Genomic DNA, 21,746 nt, shown 5'->3' with positions numbered 1-21,746 from the left:
AGATGCACCGCGCCGGCATCCCCACGACGTGGGTGCTCAACCCTGCCACCACCTGCGGAGGGCTCGGCACACCGCAGGGGCAGGGGGGCTGCTTGGCTTCCCCGCACTGAGTGGGGCGCGGCACCCTCGGGATACCACGCAGGCACGGAGGGCGTCACCCGTCATCAGGAAGAATTCTGATGAAAAGGTGAAGAGACATGCATACATCGATGCTGTGTAAAACTTCTTGCATATTTTTCCTCTCTAGCAAAGACGCATACGATAGACTGAAGGAAGCAAACCAAACGCTATGGATACATTATGTAACCCTGACTTTAAACTGTGCACCATATTATACCGCTTGAATATCCTCTAGCAGTTGCAGCATTTCTGCCTCTTTTTCTTGAAGTGCTTGTCGAAGAGCTGCAATCTCCTGGTGGCAAACGCGCATCTTTTCCGACAGCTCGCGGAGGGACTTCTTTTTAGCGGAAATCTCTTTTTGTGTCATGTCTGCAGATGGATCCGTGTATACAACTTTCTTGTCACCGCTCTGTGCCGCAGTGCCTTCGGAGGACGCCGGAAGAAAGATGTTTGAGTACTCGAGCCCCTTGCCGGCCTCGGGCTTGGGCACCCCTGCAAGTCGCTGGGTTGTTTGCGCCTCGACGGTTGTCTTCTGTGAAGAGGGCTTGCTTTCTCTTATCAGGCGCGGTGGGAGGCCATCGAACAAGCCAGACAAGTCGTACTCGCGGGGTTCTGCATTAGTGCCACTAAAGAACTCATCTGCAGATATTGCAGAGTGGTCGGAAAAAGTAGAAGGGAACACATCTCGTTGGAACTCTGCAGATGCTTGCTTTCTGGGAAGCAACATCTCAATTGTCAAAAGACTGTTATAGGTCAGCTGGTACAGACGGTCGAATTCGCATCTTTTGACATCTAAGGACCACTTCGGCATGGTGCACAGTCCTTTAATAGAATCGTGCGTGCTCACCTCGTAGCTGAAGGCGAGGCCTTCACCCACCAACTCGAAACACTTCACGTTGTTCTCACCCTTGCTGCCGACCATTAGCAGGTTTATGTCCTCGTCGTAGATTGGTAAGAATCCAGCACTTGACTGGTCGAGGTCGACAACGGAGTAGCCCCTTTCCATTTTCCGTATATCCCAAACCCTCACCTCACGCTGCTGGTTTTTGTTGCAGCCGAGTGTAATAATTTTGTCCTTCCTCTTGCACCAGACGCAGCGCTGTGAACGGGCACTAGCGTGGCTTTCCACGGACGACACCACTGTGCAGGTGCGAGGGTCAATTGTTCGTAACGTTTTGTCACGGCACGTTATGCAAAAAAGAGACCCCTCTAGATTCCACTCCAGCCCAGTTGCGTAGTCGGAAAGATTGCCGATAGTGTTGACAGCGGTACCTCTCTCTACATCCCACACGTTGATGGCACGGTCAACACCTGCCGAAGCCAAAACACCATCTGCACTGGGGTGAAATGAGATGATGCCGCACTTTTTTTTGTGCCCCCTCAGCTCAACTAGCGGCGAGGATACGTTGGATTGCAGTCCATCTGCAGTAATGTCCCATCCGAAAACGCTGCCGTCTTCGCTGGCTGTAAAAAGCTTCCGGTTATCGAAAGGGTTGAACTTGAGATCGATGATCGGGCCTTCTTGACCCAGCACAATGGGTGGGTTTGCTGCAAGTCGTCCAGAGGCGCCATGCCGGAAAACTGCGGCCCCGCCAAATGTCTGCCAAGGCACTGCAACGAATCGGTCGTTGCATGCAATGGTGTTGCTGCCGTCCCATAAGGCAGTCGAAGATGTCACATTAAGAAGCTGCAGCTGAGGCTTTGCTATGTGCCCTGTGGAGTGGCGGAATCGCGAGACAGACATTGCTGCTGAAACAAAGAAGAAATTCAGAGCTGGGGGAAGAGAGTGGCAAGCAGAAGTAACCGAGGGCCCTCGTAGCGCCGGGAATCAGCTGCTTTCCCGACCTTAGTGTTTCCATTGCACCTTTATAAAGCGCATTCTCGCTTCACACCCACCTTATTGCGCAGAAAGCTCCAAAGGAAGAAAGGCTGTACTGGTAGCTTTCTGGACGCTTTCTTTTTCGCCTTCGGGAGGCGAAGCACCCCTCGTGCGATACTTTCGTAAGATCATTTGTTTGAAAACTGTCGAATTAGCTTACTCGCCAGGGTTGTTCTTCTTGTGAATATAGTTGGATTCTTGAAGAAGCTTGTCTGCATACTCCTTGCGCTCACTTACCTGGTTGCGATATTTTTGCCACACCTGGCTCTTCAACAGCTCATTCGGGTCCTCCGTCGGCCACCGGAACACCGCAACTGCCAGATCAGAGCTGCAAATCGACATAAACACAGCTGCTATTAGAAAGCCTATCCCTGCCTTTTGGTACAAAATGTGGCTCTCGTACTTGTACGCAATACGCATGTCACGGTACCTTTTCCTGAGATACCAGTTCCTGAATTCCTTGTTCCGCATATCCCAGAGTATGTGGTACCACTTCACCTCTGGCTGATACTCGTACGGGCTTCCCATTTTTTTTGGTGGCACTGGCAAGTGAAATCAACGAGAGCAGAGTGAGACGTACGTAAGAGAGGTGAAGCGTATTTCTATGCCATACACAAACATCAAAACTGCACATCGCTACTTCGTCACCAGTGGTTATCGCACTTATGAACGCAAACACCCCGGTCTAATTATAACACCACAAAGTGCCCTCAACGCAGCGACATCAAGTGTGCCACATAAAGCTCTTCCTAGCGAATTTCCTTTTACTTTTCCTCTTTATGAGAGATGACACAGCACTATCTTCTCAAGCCCGGCCAAAACGCCAGTAAGGATTGTCGATTTCGTGTCAGGAAATGCCTAAAAGGCCTATTGATCGGAGATCCTAGACTTCAAAGGCGACAGATTAGCTGCCCTAGAAACATCTGACTCTGCTCTACAACCAGCTTTGCGCACCACCCTCGAGTGCCTCCGCTCCATTCGCGCTATTCTGCAAACAACAGTGCTCTGCATCAACTGAGGCAGCCGTCGCAACCTGAAGCAACTGCAACGCTCATAAGCGGAACACTTAAACCTACATTTGGGAGCCAGAAATACTGTTAAACATGCTACCAGCTACTTTGATATTGCCCAGTATTCCATTATATCACAACCAGGTCAATTTTAACCACACGCACGGAACTTCAACTCCTTCACTTCTTTGCGCGAGCGCTCTCCCTCACACCTCCTTCCCCTCTCCCCGAGGCCATCCAACGATCACAGCGACCTCCGCGCGCTAGAAAAGTGGCGCCCCCTGCGCTGCGCCAAAGTCGCGTCTCACGCCCCTTCATTCTCCTCCACTCAGCCGCCCCGCCATGCTGAGTGAGCTAAACCTCATCGCACGCCACCTATTGCAGCCACCACCCACGCCTTCTGCGAGGCAGCCGTAGGCACGCCCTACAGCAATGCGCCGAGCCAGTCGTCTGAGCGCGGCCCCCGCACCCAACCCTCGCCCGCAGGCATCACCAGTGGCCCCACCCGTGCATCCCTCTGGGGCGGCTCAGCCTGCCCACCGCAGTAGGCAGCGCGCGGGCCGGGTGAGAGGCGCCCGAGTCACGCCGACACCCCGCCCACCATACGGGCGGCACAAGCGCGTCCGCCACTGCGGGGCCTGGCCGCCGGCATCCGTAGAGATGCACCGCGCCGGCATCCCCACGACGTTTTTGCCCGCCTATACTACCGAAGAGGGGCAGGTCGGCACACGGCAGAAATAGGAAGGTTCCTAAGCCTCGGATTTTGAAAAGGCATGCGTGTCACTTATACGGTGAAAAGGCGCATTTTTGCTGTTGAGGCAATTCGTGATGATGCACTGAAAAAAAAATTGAGGGTTGGCCCCCTCAAAGCCACCACCCTCACTTCCCCGAAGCACCCTTTTAGATAGTTGCAGGCAGATAGATTTAGCACCTTTTAACAAAGAGTGGAGCCTTTCTAACCTAGAAGAGCCGCACAACAAGCCCATAGATTTTCGCCATGTTTCAGTTTAGGGTTTAGGAATACGGCGGTCAGCCGGGGTTTCGTAAGGCAAGAAGGGCCGCTGGCCCGTTGGAAAGCGGACGATGCCCAGCAAAATAGAAACCTTTAATATTTGTGGAGCCTTGCAAGTCTATTGGATAGGTTTTGTGTTCCCCCCTCTCTCTCTCCCGAACCTTTTTTCAGCGTCATAGGGCGGCCTTCTCTGCCAGAAGGCCGCCAACCCCTTGGGCGCCGCGGGCCTTACATGAGGCGATCCGGCGGCAAGGAAACAGCCCCACCACCACCACCACGACGAAGTCCAAAAGCGATAGGGCACCATAGCGCACTTGAAAACAGGCGAACAGACAGAAGCCAGCGGCCCCACAAAGCGAGCCAAATACAGAAGAACAGTTGCCCACTACAGCGTTGCAGAAATTTTTCTCCCATCTTTTTTTTCGGTCGTATTACTTACGCTCCTGGGTGGCATTTCTACTGCTAAAGAAATCGATCATTGCATGCGCTTTGATGAAGCTTTCACAAACCACATATGAACGCGGGCCACAAAAAAAAGCACATGGCTCTCGTTGAAATCCTTTCTTGATTTTTCATCCCTGAACATTTTTAATTGCTAAAGGCGCCAAGGTTGTGCCCTAGCAAGTAAATAAGCGGCCGAGGCGCGGACGCAAAGACCGATACACCAAGCAAGGGTAAAAGATCTTTTTGGAAGCTAAAATGTTTAGTTGGCGCCATTATCGCTGATTAGCTTGGACTTCCCTTTGGCGTTAATTGGGTTGGTGTCTTGTCCTTTGCACAAAAGTCTTTTGGTGACCCCTGGTTCGGCCCGGCCGTGCCCACCAAGAGGGCTTTAAAGAGGCCCCCCGGCGGCAGGAAGCAACCAAGCCAATAGAATTCAAGTCCAAACAACTACAGCCCTATGGGTGCGATCTGTCGGTAAACACGGCCACCTTTCCCGGGCTCTTTCTCGCCGGTTCAAAAGCCCCGGCCTGGGGCTGCGGCGTCCTTTTCCACAAGTGGTGTCCCCGCAAACGCCGGGGAAGGCCGGGCTACACGCGCGGCGCCGCCCGCAAGATCGCCAGATTTTAGGGACGTGAACTCTGCGAAGAAATTCACGTAGAGGTACTTTTGAAACAAAAGACCTTGCCGGCGGCGGTGGTGCGCAAGCCGGCAAAACCTCTCGCAAACATTTGGACCCAAATCAAGCTATCAGACCAGGCTTGCCGGGCTGGCCTTGAAAGGCCGCAAAAGAATCCGAAAAAATAAAGGCGGCGTTTGGGGGAAGCCCCGCGCACAGGGCGATAACCCGGAAAGCGGCGCGGCGGAAGAGACGAAGCAAGCCCAAAAGCGGCAAAATGGTATACAGATCCCCGGAAAATCTTTTGAGAGCAGCGGGGACCAGCGCCCAAAGTGCGGAGCAAGCCCCAGGCTAGAAGCCATGCCGCCGGTGAGCGCTTGGCGCGCATCAAAAGAGTAATTCTTACCCCGCGCCGATTCTTGTCGAGACTTTCCCTTTTTGTAGAGTACTAGCAAAAAGTCGCAGAGCTTAGCATAAAAATGTAAAGGGGGCAGCTGCCTCGTGCCGCGTTTTCTCGAAAAAGCTGTTTCATGTAGAAGGAAAGCGGATCTACGTATCGGCATTTTTTTTCGGGCGTTCGGGTGGCGGTGAAAAAAGGGGCCCCGGCGCTTGTGCATGTGTGTGTGTGTTTGGGGGCGGGGGCCGGCTTGTCGCCGGGTCTGCTGGGGGCCGGTTTCTCGAAAGCCGCAGGGCAGGCGTACGATAGGCCGCAGGGCCCCCCACCCTGCGACCAAAGCCGCCCCGGGCCACTATACGCCCCGCCACCGGTACCAACCTAACGGCCGCCCGCCGAACAAACGCCCCCCAAGATTTGCCGGCAGCGAACCCCGCCAGAGTCGGATATTGGGCATGCCCACCTTTCTTTTGCCCGCTTCAAGAGAAAAATCTTTTTCATAAGAGCGCGCGTGGGGCCCGGCCGGCTTCAAAGGTTTTTTTCCCGGTAATTTCCCTGGCGGTTCAAAAAAAGCCCGCCTGTCGTCCCAAAGTGGTGCCCTTATAAAGGCATGTGACTGATTCCATGGGGCCCGCCAGGGCAACTTTTTAGGTCTAAAAGGATTTCGTGCACAGCGAGAAGCGGGTGGATTTTGCGCGGATGGGCGAAACATGGGCCGATATTCTTAGAAGCCGCCAACTTCCTGGCCTTTAATGCGCCGCAAAGTGGTTTTCCTAAAGTCCTGAACCCTAAAAAAATAATGTTATTGGTTTTTTTTGCCTTTACAAGAAGATTTCGGGAAGGATGACTTTGGCGCCGCTAAAAAGCGTTTTGTGCCTCTTCAAAAAGGCACACAAAACAGCACTATGGGAGAGAAGGGGGCCGTTTTTATGCGTTTGGGGGGCGTAAATAATATTTCCGCTGGTGGTTTCAGCTAAGTTCAGTGCCTTTTTAGCGCTAACCAATTCGCAGGGTAGGGGGGGCTTCCCGATCACCAGGATCGCCACCAGCCTCGCCCCACCTGTCTCCCATAAGCAGCCGGCGCGTTTGTGTGGAAAGAGGTTGATGCCGGTCAAGCAGGGCGACGAAACCGTGACAAGATAGCCGGAGCGAAAACAAGAAATCGGCCACCTATATTATCGAAGGTGGTGGGATTTTCGATTTTCTTTCAGGTCAGGGGATCTGTGCTGGGGCGGGTAAGGGTGTTTCAGGATGATCTTGGCCTTGGCCTCGTCTTTCCTCAAGCGTGGGGCGTGGGGTGCTTTTGTGCGGGGAGCCTTGTTTCCACTTTCTGTTTTACCGTGATGGTCGGGCAGGAAAAGGTAAGGGGGCCGCCGAAAGATGGCCGTGGGCTCTGCTTGGTGTGGTCGGTTGGTTTGGCTTGTGCGATGGCAAGGCGGCTTTTTCCGGCGGCTTTGCCTAGAGAAAAGGGGCGGCGGTGGCCGTAAATGTAAGTGGAAAAGCCAGGCGCTTTCTGTGGCCTTTGCTTCGCTAGGCTTGTTCGGGCGCGGGTGGGCTGGGTTCTGGTTTTGGGATTCGCGCGGCCCGGGTTGTGGGGGCGGCTCTTTCGGGGCTCGGGAATTTGTCGGGTGGGTGGGGGCTGTGGCGGCTTTCCCCTCGCTAGAAAAAGGGGGGGGTGGCGGTATGGCTCCGCTGTTCTGGGGTCTGCGGATTGTCCCTGCGGGGTCGCGGGCTTTGCGAAACCCTAAAATGCTGAGGGTGGGGGGTTTGCCCGCGATGCGTCGTGTGGGGGCTTTTTCCCCTCAAAAATAGCAGTTTTCGAAGGAGCACGGCGAAACAATCCGGTGGGTGAGACTGGGCGGCGCCGATGCCACGAGGATCTTTACGCGTTAAAGCTGTCAAAGCCAAAGGGGGAGGCAATGGGGCGGGTTCCAGGAAAGCTTTTGGTAGCAAAGCTTTAAAGATCGCCGGCGCACTAAGGCTTGAAATTTGGACGCAATGCTTCGAACCCAGGAGCAGCACAAATTGTCCAGTTCCCTCACAACGGTCCTTTGGCAGAGAAAGAGATGGAATGCCTGCGCAACCATGGGTACAATGGGTATGTGTGCCTGGTCTCTTTTACACCCTTGCTTTGTTTCTTTGTTCCGCCCTTTCGGGAGGGTTCATGACGAGTCGCGCAGCCCCCGGTAATTACATGTCTACTATTACTGCACAAGAAGAATTAGCTTCTGTGCGCAAGAGCATTCAAGATGCTTTGTCTAGCATACACGGGAACTCTGCAAGGAGGAGTGCTAAAGAGCAGCAGCTATTCTCATCCGTGGCGAACTCAAAATGCCTAAAGGGCATTTTCTCCGTGCATCCACCCAGTAACGATGAAGTAGTGCGTGCACTTAAAAGTGCTGGCGAAGAGGAGCAAGTTGAAGTAGAGTGTCTGAGGCGCTACCGAGGGTTTCTCGAAGCTAGAAGGAAGCGTTTTGTGGCTTTAGAGGCTATCCTTGGCACTATATTGAAAGAGGCTTCGATCACTTTTGCTACCGTAGATAAAGTGGAGACCTTACGCGGCTGTCCCCGTACTGAGGTGCATGAGGACGAAATCGATACTGAATTGCTACACTTGTTTCGCCTGTGGCGCACGGTCGTGTCCTTGCAGGATTTGCTGCTACGCCCCTTAATTAAAGGGAGTGTTGACGGTCCTCAGTGTGAACTGCAGAACACTAGTGCCGAGGAGGAGAGTTCTTATGCACGTGATTCAGCGTTGAGAGCCACTATCGCTGACACGCAAAGAATGCTCTTCGCCACCAGGAAGCGCCGCGTGCACCTAGCCGCAGAGGCGGAGGCTTTGCGCACTAGAGCTGAAAGCACGACACATCTGCTCTTTCGTGATGAGGGCACTGCGTTGATTGCAGGCGAAAAAGGTGAGCATGTAACCTTGGGCGCAAGCCAAGGGCTTCAGGATATCCAGCGATCCACCGAACGACTGAGGAGGCAAAAGGCGACCGTTGATGAAGATGCTGCAGCCTTGATGGAAAGGATGGCAAACTTAAGGTCACAAACAGCTGCTTGTAAAACCTCTATGGAGTTATTTTCGCAGAGCACAAGGGATGTTGCTGATGAGACGAGCAATCTGATAAGTGCGAAGACAAATGCTCTCATGGAACTGCATCGAAAAGCACAAGAATGTGCATCGGAGCAGGAGCTTCTTGAGAGAAATATCGGAAATTACAAGCAACTGTGCGGGTTGCTCGAGCAACTTGCAGCAAATGAAAAAGCGAAAAGGGACGGTATCACAGCAGCTACACAAGCATACCATTCTTTGCTTGCGAAGGAAAAAGCTCAAGAAGAGAAGCTCATATCTCTTAGGATGTCCATTAAAAACCTTGAGAGTGATGCTTGTGATGCCCTAAGAGAAAAGCAGCGCGCTCAAGGGGAAGTGCAGTATCTTTTGAGGCTCGCCTCCGACCCCACGGTGGCAAAGCGGGTGCTGGCCGGCGCGACCGAGGAGTGCACCTCTGAACGTAACGTCACTTCAATGGGGAACTATCTCAGGTTTGTACAAAAGGCTCGTCTGGCAAGACACGCTTCCTGAGATTAGTATTCAGTCTTCGGGCTTCTCTGAATTGCCTGAATTTATCTACGGAGCAATAGAACTGTACTTTTTGGTTATTCGCTCACCATCTTTGGCTCTCTTTATAATGCGCATGAGACATGATTTGTGTCTGAAAGCATTCCGATTCGGCTGCGGAATGAACTCGAATTCAAACCATTAGGTGAACAAAGGGGCAAAAAAAAGAAGAAACAATCCCTATTGACATTAAAGAAGTGCGAAGTACGGAGGGGCTTCGATCTCCAATGAAATCATCACTGTCTCTCGATTGCCTTAAGCGGCTCTTGAAATGCGTCGCGCAACATTTTCTGTTGAATTTCTCTAGCGCTTGGCATATTTACAATGACATTTTTTTGTTACAGAAAAATGGCCTTAATCTCTCATTTTCGCTCGTACTCTTGTTAAGGTTAAATGAAATAGAATAATCGCAATGACAACGCCAAATGATTCTTTTGACGCAGCTGCAGATGCCGCTAACGAGTTACTTGAGGCAATGGGTAGTAAAGTGAGAAACGCATCTCCTGCCGGAAGTGTGAACTCATCAGCTTCAGGGCGTAGGCATTCATCAGACTTGGCTCCTGCGCTTCCGGGAGGTGCTGAAAAAGCGGACTCGACAAGAGAAGCGCCCCTTACGCCCTCGACTGGGCCCGCAGAAAATTCTTATGCTACCGCTGCAATGTCCCACAGCACTTACGATGCTATGCGGAAAGAAATGGAAACTCAGGAGAGAATTATCGTCGCTCTACAGCGGGATAACGAGGCACTTCTGAGAGAGAAGAAAGAGATTGCTAGCCGCTGCAAGCAGCTGGAGCATGATTTCGAGCATCTAGAGGCAAAACACAGCTTGCTTCTTAGCGCACAACAAGACTTTGCTACAAGATCACACATGCATACTGCAAGCGATTCTGCCAAGCTTGCGAATCTCCAAGCACAAATTGAAGGGCTTCAAACAACTTTGGAAGCGGAGAAAAGACGGTGTGCTATGCTGCTGCAGGAGCGAAACGACCTGGCTCGATCTAAGAGCGGTACTCCTATGCGTGCCGAAAGCGCTGAAGTCGCCAATGTGGGTCTGCTGAGGGAACAGCAAAGCACGATGGAAGATACGGCGGCGAAGTTACGCGAGCTTCAGCGGACTCACTGCATCCAGAAAAGCACGATCGATACACTACATTCGGAGGTCGATCGCCTAGAGTCTGAGAGGAGGATTTCGCACAACCGAGAGAATAACTTGCTGCGCGAAGTCGACAGCCTGCGAACGCAAGTGCGAGATTTGGAGCTGTCCCTGCAGGAGAAGAAAGGGAGCATTAGTGCGCTTCTTAGCAGCTCTCAGGCCAGCAGCTTCAATACCCAGCGCCTAAAGAAGCAAGAGAGTCGAATTCGTCTATTGGAGACAGCTTTGCTTGAAAAGGACGAGTTTACTAAGAGGGCAATGGAAAAGCTGCGCGCGGAGACAAAAGAGGTTTGCGAGCGCTATCAAAATACAATCACTGAGCTACAACAGCGTTTGGAAATCCCAAAGGATGATCCTGAGCTGCGAAGACGTATTAGAACCCTTGAAAGAGAGAACCTCGAGCTTCGCCGCACAATTGGAAGTTCGGCGGCCCCTTCAGCCTTAGAAAGCGGTGAATGGGTGAACAAGGTATTTGTTGAGCCGAATTACCATAAAGACATCACTGACAGCTCTAACAAATATGAAGGGGAGGCGCTCAGGGCGCCCAACCCTCATGAGCTTGAAGCTGCTCACCTGCAATCAGTCGTGGAGCAGCTGCGTGCCGACATCTTTGAGCATAAGCAACGCAACTCCGCGCTTCAGAAGAAGCTCGACAGCATCCATGCGGAATGGGATGCTAGGCTAGCTGAGATGAAAAGCAAATTTGCTCTTCAGATGCAGAGTCTGCGTTCTGCACACAATGAGGAATTGAGTCGCCTCGAGGCCAGTCACCAATCTCAGTTGCTGGATATTTCCAAGAGCGCAAAAGCAGATGGCGGAACCGGCTTGGCTGCCAGGCTCTCCCGTATTGTCGAAGAAAAAGGTTATGATGCCTCCCTCGTTGCCATTGCAGAAAGACTCTGCTTTTTAGAGAAGCGCTATTGTCAAAAAGAAGAGGAAAAGGCGCATGAGCTTCTAGAAATGAAGCGAGTAACAGAACTAGAGAAGAAGATCCTAAAGGAGAAGACCGATTTGTTGCTGGAGCAGAAAAACACACAAATCAAGCGTTTTCAGGTACAGCTGGACGAGCTCTTAGCAGCTCTCTCCATTCTGCAGGCCACGTCGTGAGACATTGTAGAGTATATATTTTTCCCTTTGGCGCTTTTTAGATGAGTGCTTTCTAGATGAGCGCTTCCTGGGTGTTTTGAAAGGTGGAGCGGACAGCAGGAGCACTAACAAAGCAATGGACTCGCTTTCTGCGAGTAAAAAAAAGTATGCGAATAGGAACTTTAGGCTCTTGTAGTCCAAAGAAAGTGATCCCAGTCGGCCTTGTCTAGAACATAACAGGAGCCTTCTGCCAACGCGAATGCATCTAAAGTGTTGCACTGCAGGTAAATCACACTCTTTTAGATTTCGTGTCAAGCATTTATCTCATTTACTATGCGTGGCCCTTCCGGCTCCTTTTTTTCGAGTGGATGAACACTACTTCTTTTGCCTTTCATCACATATTCACATTTGGAAAATGGCTTACCCATACTCTAGGGATGCCTGTGATGTGCAACAGTGACTCTCATCTAGTGCATGGCGCTGCCCGTCCTTTGGCCCCTCACATTCGCCAGTTTGGACGGCATTACATTGCGAAGAAGTCACTGATAGGTCTCATGGTAAATTTGCGCCCTATTTGTGAAGTTCAATCGTTCGAAGAGCGCCACACATCATTGCAGCGTGGCGCCAATGACGCGACTGGCTGCACAGATGCCGAGTTCGCGCCACTGAGCAGGGTTGGCAGGCTGATGCTGAAGGGCTCTCGGTCATCCCTTTTGCTGCTGTGGTCCTTTCTTCGAGACTCTAGCTCCCTCCCCCCACGGGCGGAGTACCTCCACTATATGCCGCCCGTGCTGACGACGGTGAATCATGAAGGACACTGCGACAGCTGTCGGCCACTATCAGCAGTAGAAGCGGCGGAGTCTCACTAAGCCATTGCGACGTACCGCCAGTACGTGCTCAGCCTACGAGTGGTGACGGCGTGCACGCCGAACCCGCGCCGCCGGGGTCGCATAGGTGGCTGCGCGGGTGCTATTGAATCTCTGGCCTACAAACATGTTGCACAGGTATTGAGGATCAAGGGCGCGAGCCTGCCTTACGGTTGAATGCCGAATATTGATCTACCCACGTCTCGCGATAACGAGATGATCAAGGTGACCTAGATGGCGGTCTACGTCCAGCTACCAGCCGGTAGCTAAGGGTTTTGTATGGATGCGAACGCATTTAAGGTGTCCATCGCCGCCACTTGGGATGTGCTGAAGCTACACTGTAGTCGTATCGACGGCTGCGGTTACTCCAAGAACATCACCTGAAATCGCGCCGCGCAGTTTTTCACTTACCAGCGCGACACCTAGTCTGGAACGGATTATTAGATCATTCGAAATTCTTTAGGGCGACTGTGAGCTGAGGACGACTAAATGTTCCCCTTGGCGCAGTCGAACTATCGTGCGGGTGGCCGGTGCACGCGCATTCTGACGCCGCGCGCGAGCGTGATCCTGTCGATGTGTTAAAGTTGGTCTGTGTGGTGTGTGCACTGGCTCCATCGATCCTGTGATGAGAACTGCTTGCACACAGTCTCACCGACTTCCGTTTCTGAAACTTTCTCTATATCTTGATGGCGTTCTCCGCCTTTCTGCTGTCCTTACTTCTCCCATAATTCCTGATAACCGCCGGCGCCTCCGTGCCTGCGTGGTATCCCGAGGGTGCCGCGCCCCACTCAGTGCGGGGAAGCCAAGCAGCCCCCCTGCCCCTGCGGTGTGCCGAGCCCTCCGCAGGTGGTGGCAGGGTTGAGCACCCACGTCGTGGGGATGCCGGCGCGGTGCATCTCTACGGATGCCGGCGGCCAGGCCCCGCAGTGGCGGACGCGCTTGTGCCGCCCGTATGGTGGGCGGGGTGTCGGCGTGACTCGGGCGCCTCTCACCCGGCCCGCGCGCTGCCTACTGCGGTGGGCAGGCTGAGCCGCCCCAGAGGGATGCACGGGTGGGGCCACTGGTGATGCCTGCGGGCGAGGGTTGGGTGCGGGGGCCGCGCTCAGACGACTGGCTCGGCGCATTGCTGTAGGGCGTGCCTACGGCTGCCTCGCAGAAGGCGTGGGTGGTGGCTGCAATAGGTGGCGTGCGATGAGGTTTAGCTCACTCAGCATGGCGGAGCGAACACGTCCGCAAGCAGAAGTGAGTTGCACCTCCGCCTACAGTTGGAGAGTTTACTGTGCGAATTCGCTTCACGTACTTGCTGCTGTCGTTCATGACAATACCTTCCCTTCGCTCTTTATCTCTGCTCTCCGCATGACGTGACTAAGAACAAGCAAACGAATTGCTTTACCGGGAAGAAGAGACGAAATCCCTCAGAAAAAAAGGAACGAATACGAGGGTGCCGCCAATCACGGCGACCCTTGCCATGAAGCAAGTTAATGTGGAAACAGCCACGAGGGAGCAGCTCGTCGACTTTATTCGGCGCATGCACCCGCAGCTGCAGCGCGAGCAAGAGCGAGTGCGCGAGCTGGAGTCCCAAATTAGTGGCCTTCAGGCCTTCATCCACGAGAAGAACACCGAACTTCGAGAGCTTCGCCAACAGAGCGACAGGCTCACAGAGAAGTCCGCGAGCGACGAGGAAACCATCAGAACCCTAATCAAGCAGTTAGAGGGAATGAGCTCTGAGCGGTCGACCACGCCTAGCCCAGCACCACTGACCTTTCCCAGCGTAGCCCAGCGCAGCAGAACGGAAGGCCATGGAAAAGGGAAGTCGCACCCCCATGCTGATGCTCCTGGCATCGAACACACACCCGAGGCGCTCCGGGCACTTGACGTGGCCGGAAACGGCGACCTGAGTCGCCGACCCTCTCGTACATCACCATCTCTCAAGATGAATGCGGAGAGCGCGCTGGGACAAGTCAAGTCGCAGAACGCCGCACCCACGACTGCCAGCAAGACGGAGGAGCTCATTAGCGCGGAGAAAACCATCCAAGAGCTGAGGGAGGTAAATGCGTTCTACTCGGCCATTGTCTCTCAGCACGACCAGGAGGAAAAAGCGCGCATGTGTCAAGCACTTGCATGTCGCAGTGGGGACTTCAGTGATGAGGTGGCGAGTCTTCGTCTGGAGGTCGAACGGTTGCAGCTTCATATCTCAACCATGTCCGACCAGGGCGAAAAGCTGCAGCGTATCATCAAGACTGTCGAGGGTGAGAAGGCTGCACTGATGGAGGAGAATAAGGCTCTTAAAAGGGAATCCGTGCTGCTGGAGGCAGAGATGGAGGAGATGACGCGTGAGTACGAGCGGGCGCGGAGTTCACTCGTAGCAGCAGCTGCTGCAGCCGTGCGCCCCTCTGTCTCGCTGGAACGGGCGCTTGAGTCTACGGAAGAGCTGCCGGAAATACGCATTGCCTCGACGTCCCGAGACAGCTTTACGCGAGAGCCGCCGCCCAGGGCCCCAGCAGCGGCTGCCGATACTTACTCGCAGCAGCCCGATCGCCGTGTTTCGTACCCCTCACCCAGCCCCGCACCTCGGGTGTCGCCACTTGCGCGCGACGGAAGACAGAGCATGATTGGTGGGGTAGTCAGCTCTGCATCGACAGCGTTTAGTATCGCACCAACCCACTCGCACTCGCGCTTTACTTTCCGATCACTTCGCCCGATGCGCGTGCGGAACCCGGACGCGCACGAAAGGGAGCTGATAGATCGGATACGCTTATACGAGGAGCAGTTTGCCCAGATGGAGGCGTTTGAGACGGATCGGCAGCGCAGTTTTGATGAAATGGAACGGAACCGCGCCGAGCTCTTCGTTTCGATGAACCGCCAGATTGAAAGACAGCGAAAAGAGATTCACAGACTACGCAGGCTTCACGAGGAGACATCTCTCAAATCATCTGTTACAGCGCGCCCATCGCGCGACCACTCCTTCGCGTCCTTGCCAAACCGGGAAGAGGAGGAGGAGAGAAGCAGCTTGCGCCGTCGTGGGCTAAGATCTCCCATGGAACGTTGTCTCACGGCAGTGCCGGCGAGCTCGCAGTCACTGCACCTCGTGGACTCTGTTGACGGCGTAGACACTGCAGACGACGCTGTCGCGTCGTGGGCTCACGAGCGAGATGATGCCCTCTCACGTGATGAGCATCAGTGGCAGGCTGCGTCAGCGGTCTCCCCGGCCCCTTTCGGCCTTCTCGATGAGCTGGTGTGGCGTGAAGAACAGGAACGCTCGCACATCCGTATAGAAGCCGTCGAGGAAGAGCTGGAGCTCTTTTTCGGCATGTATGCTTCCACGGTCCGGCTTTCTGCCGGCGCACTGGAAGCTCGGGAGTCTCAGCTGCTTCGCGAGACGACTGACCTGATGAAGGCTGTGGACGCGTTGCAGACGCGCGTCGTCGAACTTGAAGGGCAGATAGGCAGTGCAAGAGAGGCGGAGAAGGTCGTCCTAGTGGGCGAAAAGGAGCCGGAGATGACGATGGTCTACACTGGAGACGCAGGCTCACCAGACACAAATGTGCTACATATCGGTGCATCCCTCTGGGAAGACAAGGCATTACACACAGCGTTGATAGCGCTGAAGGCATACGGAACCGTTCTGGAGTATCATACGGAGTTCGTCAAAGATTCTGGGTTAAACAGCACTGGTGCTGAGAAGGCGATGATGTCAGAAGAAGACTGCATGGGTGCTGAGATCGCACGAGACCTGGAGGAAGTGCGTATGATGCTTGACGCAGCTCGGTGCCCGGCGCAGACGCGGCTGCCGCTACCTCAGGCTGCATCGCCTCTTCTCTACGAAGAGCCATCGGCGCCAAAGGGCGTGAATGGGATTCTCACAGCTTGCCAAGCCGACACAGATGTCTGTGAGGACGAGGCGAAGGTGTTGGGCGCTGGCAGCAGAAACCAAACGTTTTCACACCTCACCCCGCCGCAGCCCTTTTCTCCACATACACCAATGCAGGCCATGCTGCTTTCGTCTCATATTGAAAGTATCAACAGAGAAGAAGGGCTCGCGCGCGACATGGGGGGCATGGTGGGACAGATAAGCACAGTTTCTTATGTGCCGCCTGATAACTTTTCAAATGAGCGGCCGACTGTGCGAAGCCCGTGGAGCGCCTTCAGCAGCGCAACCAACGGGGCTCAGGAAGCAAAGAGGGACGAGGACAGCGGGCCAGTAGTTGGACCATCTCACAATGACACTGACCAGACGGCTGCCGTAGCCATCGAAGCCCCAAGTGAGGGTGCAGTCCCACTGCTTCTGACCACCGCAGGAGGCAACCCTGACATACCACGGTTTCAGGATGCTCCTGAGGAGGAGCATGCTCACAGCTCCACTTCGACGAGCGGTGACGTGGACACAAGCACTGCAGGCTCAAGGCGAACACCACCAGAGTTCGAGGAGGAGAGAGCTGCGTCTTTCACCGATGGCCACTCTACATGTGCAAAGAAGATGCTAATAGTGGAGCCACAGACGATCTCGTGCAGTGATGTGAAGACAGCAACAGAATCTCGCCAGGCTAAGTCCCCAGCTGCCGAGAGTGCAGACTGCGATAAGGAAGATGCTGCGCCGGAAAAGGACGAAGGCTCAGATGGTGCTGAGCATGCGAATTCGGCGACACACAACAGGGAGACGCTGAGCTCCACCTCGCACTTAGAGGTCACGGAGGAAGAGGAGGCGGTTTTCCTGGCACAGCTGAAGAAAGAGATGGCGAAGGGGGGGCCGGAAACGGCGATGGATCCGATCGAGGACGAGCATGGGATGGCGGCCTCGCCAGGCGAGGTAAGCATCATCAATGGCAGCGGAGAGGAACGCGAGGCGGGCTGCAGCGAAGGCCAGGGGGCGCGCAGTAACGTCACTGCAGCGGATGCATCGGCCGCAATCAGTGTTCCGGGGTTGCCTTGTGGCAACGGTGGACTGCAGAAAAGTCGCCACGACGGCGCCTGCCAAGAAAAAGAGGCGGTGACCCTAGACGATCTCGGAGACAAGCTTGACGAAGTCGCGCCGCCAGTCGAGGCGCCTGCCGTGAAGCATGGCAAATCTGGTGCAGCTCCCTCATTGCCGCCAAACACTGAGCATGGATCAGAAAAGCGGTCGCCTTCATCTTCGAGCGCTGCCTCGTCGTCGACCTCGGGGGACGGCGTCCATTTTGAGTCTGGCATTGCCCGTGATCAACACGAACCACAGCTCCCTGTCCCTGTGGCAGGGCCGCCACCGCCGCCCTCTTTGGACACCCTTTTCGGCGGCACCGTAGCCGTCGCTTCCTCTCCATCCGCACTGCACAACAGCGATCGCCAACTGCTCCCTGCTTCACCGGCACCTCGGCCCCCTCCTCCTTCCTCCGATTCCAGCGTCTCAACCCACTTTGCCCACCTTGGCACTGCAATTAGGTCGACCACGTCTCCAAATAGTATGCTAACGCCATGCCCCCAAGAGTCTCCTTCGAGCCCCTACTTCTCGTGGTTCCCCTCCTCTGGACAACAGTTGCAGCCATTGGGCGATTCCCAGCGGGCCGACTCGCACGGTTCCTCCTCCGCAGATGACTTTGAGGCGGGGTTCGACCCCTTTGCGTAAAATGAGTGCACACTTTCTTTGTGCCCCCCACGTGTCCGCTCCGCCATGCTGAGTGAGCTAAACCTCATCGCACGCCACCTATTGCAGCCACCACCCACGCCTTCTGCGAGGCAGCCGTAGGCACGCCCTACAGCAATGCGCCGAGCCAGTCGTCTGAGCGCGGCCCCCGCACCCAACCCTCGCCCGCAGGCATCACCAGTGGCCCCACCCGTGCATCCCTCTGGGGCGGCTCAGCCTGCCCACCGCAGTAGGCAGCGCGCGGGCCGGGTGAGAGGCGCCCGAGTCACGCCGACACCCCGCCCACCATACGGGCGGCACAAGCGCGTCCGCCACTGCGGGGCCTGGCCGCCGGCATCCGTAGAGATGCACCGCGCCGGCATCCCCACGACGTGGGTGCTCAACCCTGCCACCACCTGCGGAGGGCTCGGCACACCGCAGGGGCAGGGGGGCTGCTTGGCTTCCCCGCACTGAGTGGGGCGCGGCACCCTCGGGATACCACGCAGGCACGGAGGGCGCCTCCTGCTGTCAGAGAGGCGCGCGCCGTTGTGCAAATACCACGCGCCGTGGCGCAGCCCCCGGCAGCATGCGCTCTGTTCACGGGGGCAGCAAATGGTGCGAGTGGAGTGGCGGCAGTTGTGTGCGTGTTTCTCACTTTCGTGCTTTATGTTCTTGTGTCTCTGAGGCGCATTCTTTGGGTTGTAGCTGATTACAGCTCAGACCGGGGCACCCTCCATTTGCCGTTCAGCTGACGTTTCCTCCTGTGTGTGCGTGCGTTGGTGTGCGAGTGTGCGCCGTGTCGAAGTGGACGGCCCCCAGGCTCTTATACTCTTGTTTCACTGCTCTTCGTATCGTAGCACTCCTTTTTTTTTCCAGTTTGTGCCTTTGAAATCCTGTATGAGTGCTGCGTCATGCAGTCTTGCCCCCGTGCTGCTGCTTCGTTTATTGACTCTTGCGCGTGCCTCTTTAGCCTGCTTCCGCTTGGTGCGGTCATTGGGTCGAGAAACGCTGACTGCTTACACTGACTCGAGCGTGACCTACGACGGTATATATGTATATATACATATATGTATCGCGAGGGAAAAGCTCGAACACCACGCATGTTTCCCTCACCCCTCTCGCCCAATTCCGCCTGGTGCGATCAGCTCACCGCATTCGTGAGGCGGAGGGGCTTATGTCTCACCAGGTCACCCTGGGAGGATGCATGTGTGTGCTGTTGCAAACGAAAACTCTCGCGAGGTAAAGGGCGCATTGTATTTGTGCTGCTCGAGCCTCCTTTCACCTTGTTCTCTTGGTGATAATGGCGTGTGGTGCACCTCTCTCCAATGACATCTACTGTTCGGTTCTTAGCGTCCCCGTTGGCGCACAGATACATAGTTAAATAGAGCACCCTCTACTGCTTCTAGACACATGCACGCGCATGCGAACCATAGACCCCTCCAAAGAGACCAACTTCGGCTTAGCACATAGAACGCACACGAAACTGGAGCATGCCTGCAGGATCTGCAGTCCTCAGTGGTCGTAAAGAGCTACTTCAGTGGCTGAACAACTTGTGCGATGCGGACTATCCCGCTGTGGAGTCGCTTCGCGATGGGGCGGCGTATTGTACCATTGTAGAGGCGGCAGTGAGTCGCATAGCACAAAACTGCGCAGCAACACAGTCGTCTGAGGCCCCCGTCACGAAGAGCCGTGCAGACAAGGCGCGCACGTACCTGGCAAAGTTGGACTGGTCCGCCACGGCAGCCGTCTGCGAAAACGTCGACCCGCCACTTGATTCAGTCTCCATACGTGAAACATGCCTTCACAACATGAGGCTCCTGCAGAATATGCTGCAGGAGTGTGTACCCTCCGAGCACCGAAACACGGTGGAGGCAGATCGGCTTGCTACTGGGAAGCTGCAGGACCACGTGGTGCTGCTGCGGTGGTTGTACTTGTTCATGTCCAAGGTGCTGGCACAGTACTCGAAGAAGGCGCTGGAGAAGAAAGCAGGGGTTGTGGCAGGAACCGTAGAGGGTGTCAAGCTGAACCGAACTGTACGGCTGCGCAGCCGCCAGGCAAGCGGTAGTGATTGCCGAGAAGCTCGCGCGGGGGTACCCCCGCGCGAAAAAAAGAAACATATCATGGTAGAAGAAAGCAGTGCGACACCTCGCCGAATGCACGCAGACCTGAGCGCGCCTCGAACATCTCCGCGAGAGAGAACATACCACGATCGCGGTGAACCGGCGAGGGAGAGCGATTCGCTGTATCGCACACCCATCGAGTCCAAAGACGGCCCCATACTAGCGAATACCTCGCCCAGAGGTGTCGGGCCAGACGCAGACACCAGGATAGGCACACCTTTGCCGTGCGCAACACCGGCAGCCGGTCCCTCGAAATGCCATCTCTCTGCATCCGCCGAAGAGGTTCTTCGTGAACGCACGGTTCACGTCCACTACACGCGCGGCACCATTGCCGTTCCCGAAGCTTTCCGCACTACCCTCGTGGGCTTGCGAAATGAAGTGGAGGAGCTGGAGAAGCAAGTGCTCTTCGCGCAAGAGTGCCACAACTACCACCTCACGCATCGAGCGGGTGAAAAACAAGCGGGCCGTGCTCTCAGTGTAGTGGCAGCCAAATGTGGCCAGGACACCAGACTCTGCGAAGAGGCCCGTGAAACACTTTCTTTGGAGGAGCTGGGGGAGCTGCTAGAGGAGCGAGATCGCTTGGCACAGCAGTATGCAGCGGTGGACGCCGTTGTCACGCGAGCACTGGAATTAGCCAAGGGTCAAGGCAAAACGATAGCACCGCTCCTGCATGACCTCGTGGAGCTGCTTCATCCTGCTTGAGGACGGAATGACAGAAAAACGGAGCATCCGACCTCTTTGTCGTGCCCCCTCTTCTGTGACGTGCACCGGTGCAGGTCGAACTATAATGCACTCAACTTTGTTCAGCGGCCTTTCACTACGCCACCTTCCCCACATACGAATTCTCCGATGCGGTAAGGTATTTCTTCTTCCCCCGTGGCGTCAGAGTAGGCGTTAGATCTCTGGCGCTAGGGCTTCGGCTACCGTGGTCCAAGCATCGCAGAGTTAAGGGAGAGAGCTCCGCTTTTGAGGCTACACGTATGAGGATGCGAGTCGAGCTTAGCAACGCGCGTACTTCTCAGAGTGCATGCTCCATGTCAGAGGCAAGCGAAGGATCGAAGAAGGGTGACATATTCAATGAATCGCCATCACGTTCCTTGGTCACACTCGGCAGCACAAGCAAGTGCCGTCATTGTGAGGGGAGGGATGTGAGAACAGCGGCCAACGCGCATCCTAATCCACGGAAAAAAGAAAAGCGGTACGTGCCGAACTGTCGTCTTCGACGAAAGGAAGAGGCGCAGACGCCCGCATCTGCCTCCGTCCATGCTATTTCCACACCACCATGTTTCAATTGGCCTCCTCTCTCCGAAATTCTGGTGCTCCTCGCGTGTCTTCTTGTTCACCTTTTCTTGCTTCTTGTGCGCGCAGTGAAGAGGCGTCAGCATGCCCACGGACCCTTCAAAGTGAACAAAGAGTACACCAAGCGCCCCTTCGCGCGCCGTTGAGCAGACCCTCGGCTTGCGCCTCTCTTACTGTCGCCTTCCACTCGCTCTTCGGACAGAAACGTTTGCATGGCCCCTCCCCGACACATTTGCTTCAACACAGTTCCCGCGTGCTTGCGCGTGTGCTTTTGTTCTCCTGGACGCATGCGAACTCTTCGTATGGTCACCACAGGATTCGAGGCGATGCGTTCGTCAACTGTGCTGCCTCGCCCTCTCTCCGCCTTTTCTTTACTCCATCTTCCGGAACGTGCAAGAAAAATATATCAAATGAGCGAAGGCGAAAATCGATACGGACGCTTCATCTACAGCGGATGATTAAACAACGCCGACTCATGTCTTGTGAACTGTTCGGCACGATCGCTCCTAACTCTTCTTCTCACTTGTCT

At 55.0% G+C, this 21,746-nt stretch overlaps 6 protein-coding genes across 6 annotated transcripts; 4 read left to right on the top strand and 2 right to left on the bottom strand.

Annotated features, from left to right (window-relative positions):
• Positions 1-331: 331 nt before the first annotated feature.
• On the bottom strand, positions 332-1,864 carry LSCM1_06129 (uncharacterized protein; the record flags this gene model as incomplete). Its single annotated transcript, XM_067323561.1, has 1 exon — positions 332-1,864. One exon carries the CDS (start codon positions 1,862-1,864, stop codon positions 332-334), a length of 1,533 nt encoding a protein of 510 aa, XP_067178666.1.
• A 291-nt stretch (positions 1,865-2,155) lies between these two features.
• Positions 2,156-2,527, bottom strand: LSCM1_06128 (uncharacterized protein; the record flags this gene model as incomplete). The annotated part of the gene is made up of 1 exon (XM_067323560.1): positions 2,156-2,527. The coding sequence occupies one exon, from the start codon at positions 2,525-2,527 to the stop codon at positions 2,156-2,158; it is 372 nt and encodes a 123-aa protein (XP_067178665.1).
• Positions 2,528-7,669: 5,142 nt separating this feature from the next.
• Positions 7,670-9,061, top strand: LSCM1_06127 (uncharacterized protein; the record flags this gene model as incomplete). Its single annotated transcript, XM_067323559.1, has 1 exon — positions 7,670-9,061. One exon carries the CDS (start codon positions 7,670-7,672, stop codon positions 9,059-9,061), a length of 1,392 nt encoding a protein of 463 aa, XP_067178664.1.
• Positions 9,062-9,509: 448 nt separating this feature from the next.
• Positions 9,510-11,357, top strand: LSCM1_06126 (uncharacterized protein; the record flags this gene model as incomplete). Its single annotated transcript, XM_067323558.1, has 1 exon — positions 9,510-11,357. One exon carries the CDS (start codon positions 9,510-9,512, stop codon positions 11,355-11,357), a length of 1,848 nt encoding a protein of 615 aa, XP_067178663.1.
• Positions 11,358-13,670: 2,313 nt separating this feature from the next.
• On the top strand, positions 13,671-17,801 carry LSCM1_06125 (uncharacterized protein; the record flags this gene model as incomplete). The annotated part of the gene is made up of 1 exon (XM_067323557.1): positions 13,671-17,801. The coding sequence occupies one exon, from the start codon at positions 13,671-13,673 to the stop codon at positions 17,799-17,801; it is 4,131 nt and encodes a 1,376-aa protein (XP_067178662.1).
• Positions 17,802-19,288: 1,487 nt separating this feature from the next.
• LSCM1_06124 (uncharacterized protein) lies at positions 19,289-20,620 on the top strand (the record flags this gene model as incomplete). The annotated part of the gene is made up of 1 exon (XM_067323556.1): positions 19,289-20,620. One exon carries the CDS (start codon positions 19,289-19,291, stop codon positions 20,618-20,620), a length of 1,332 nt encoding a protein of 443 aa, XP_067178661.1.
• Between the last annotated feature and the right edge of the window lie 1,126 nt (positions 20,621-21,746).

Source organism: Leishmania martiniquensis, chromosome 23, assembly GCF_017916325.1.
Source record: "Leishmania martiniquensis isolate LSCM1 chromosome 23, whole genome shotgun sequence".
Taxonomy (NCBI): domain Eukaryota; phylum Euglenozoa; class Kinetoplastea; order Trypanosomatida; family Trypanosomatidae; genus Leishmania; species Leishmania martiniquensis.
Note: the sequence above shows the minus strand (reverse complement) of the source record. Positions and strands in the feature narration are given on the sequence as shown.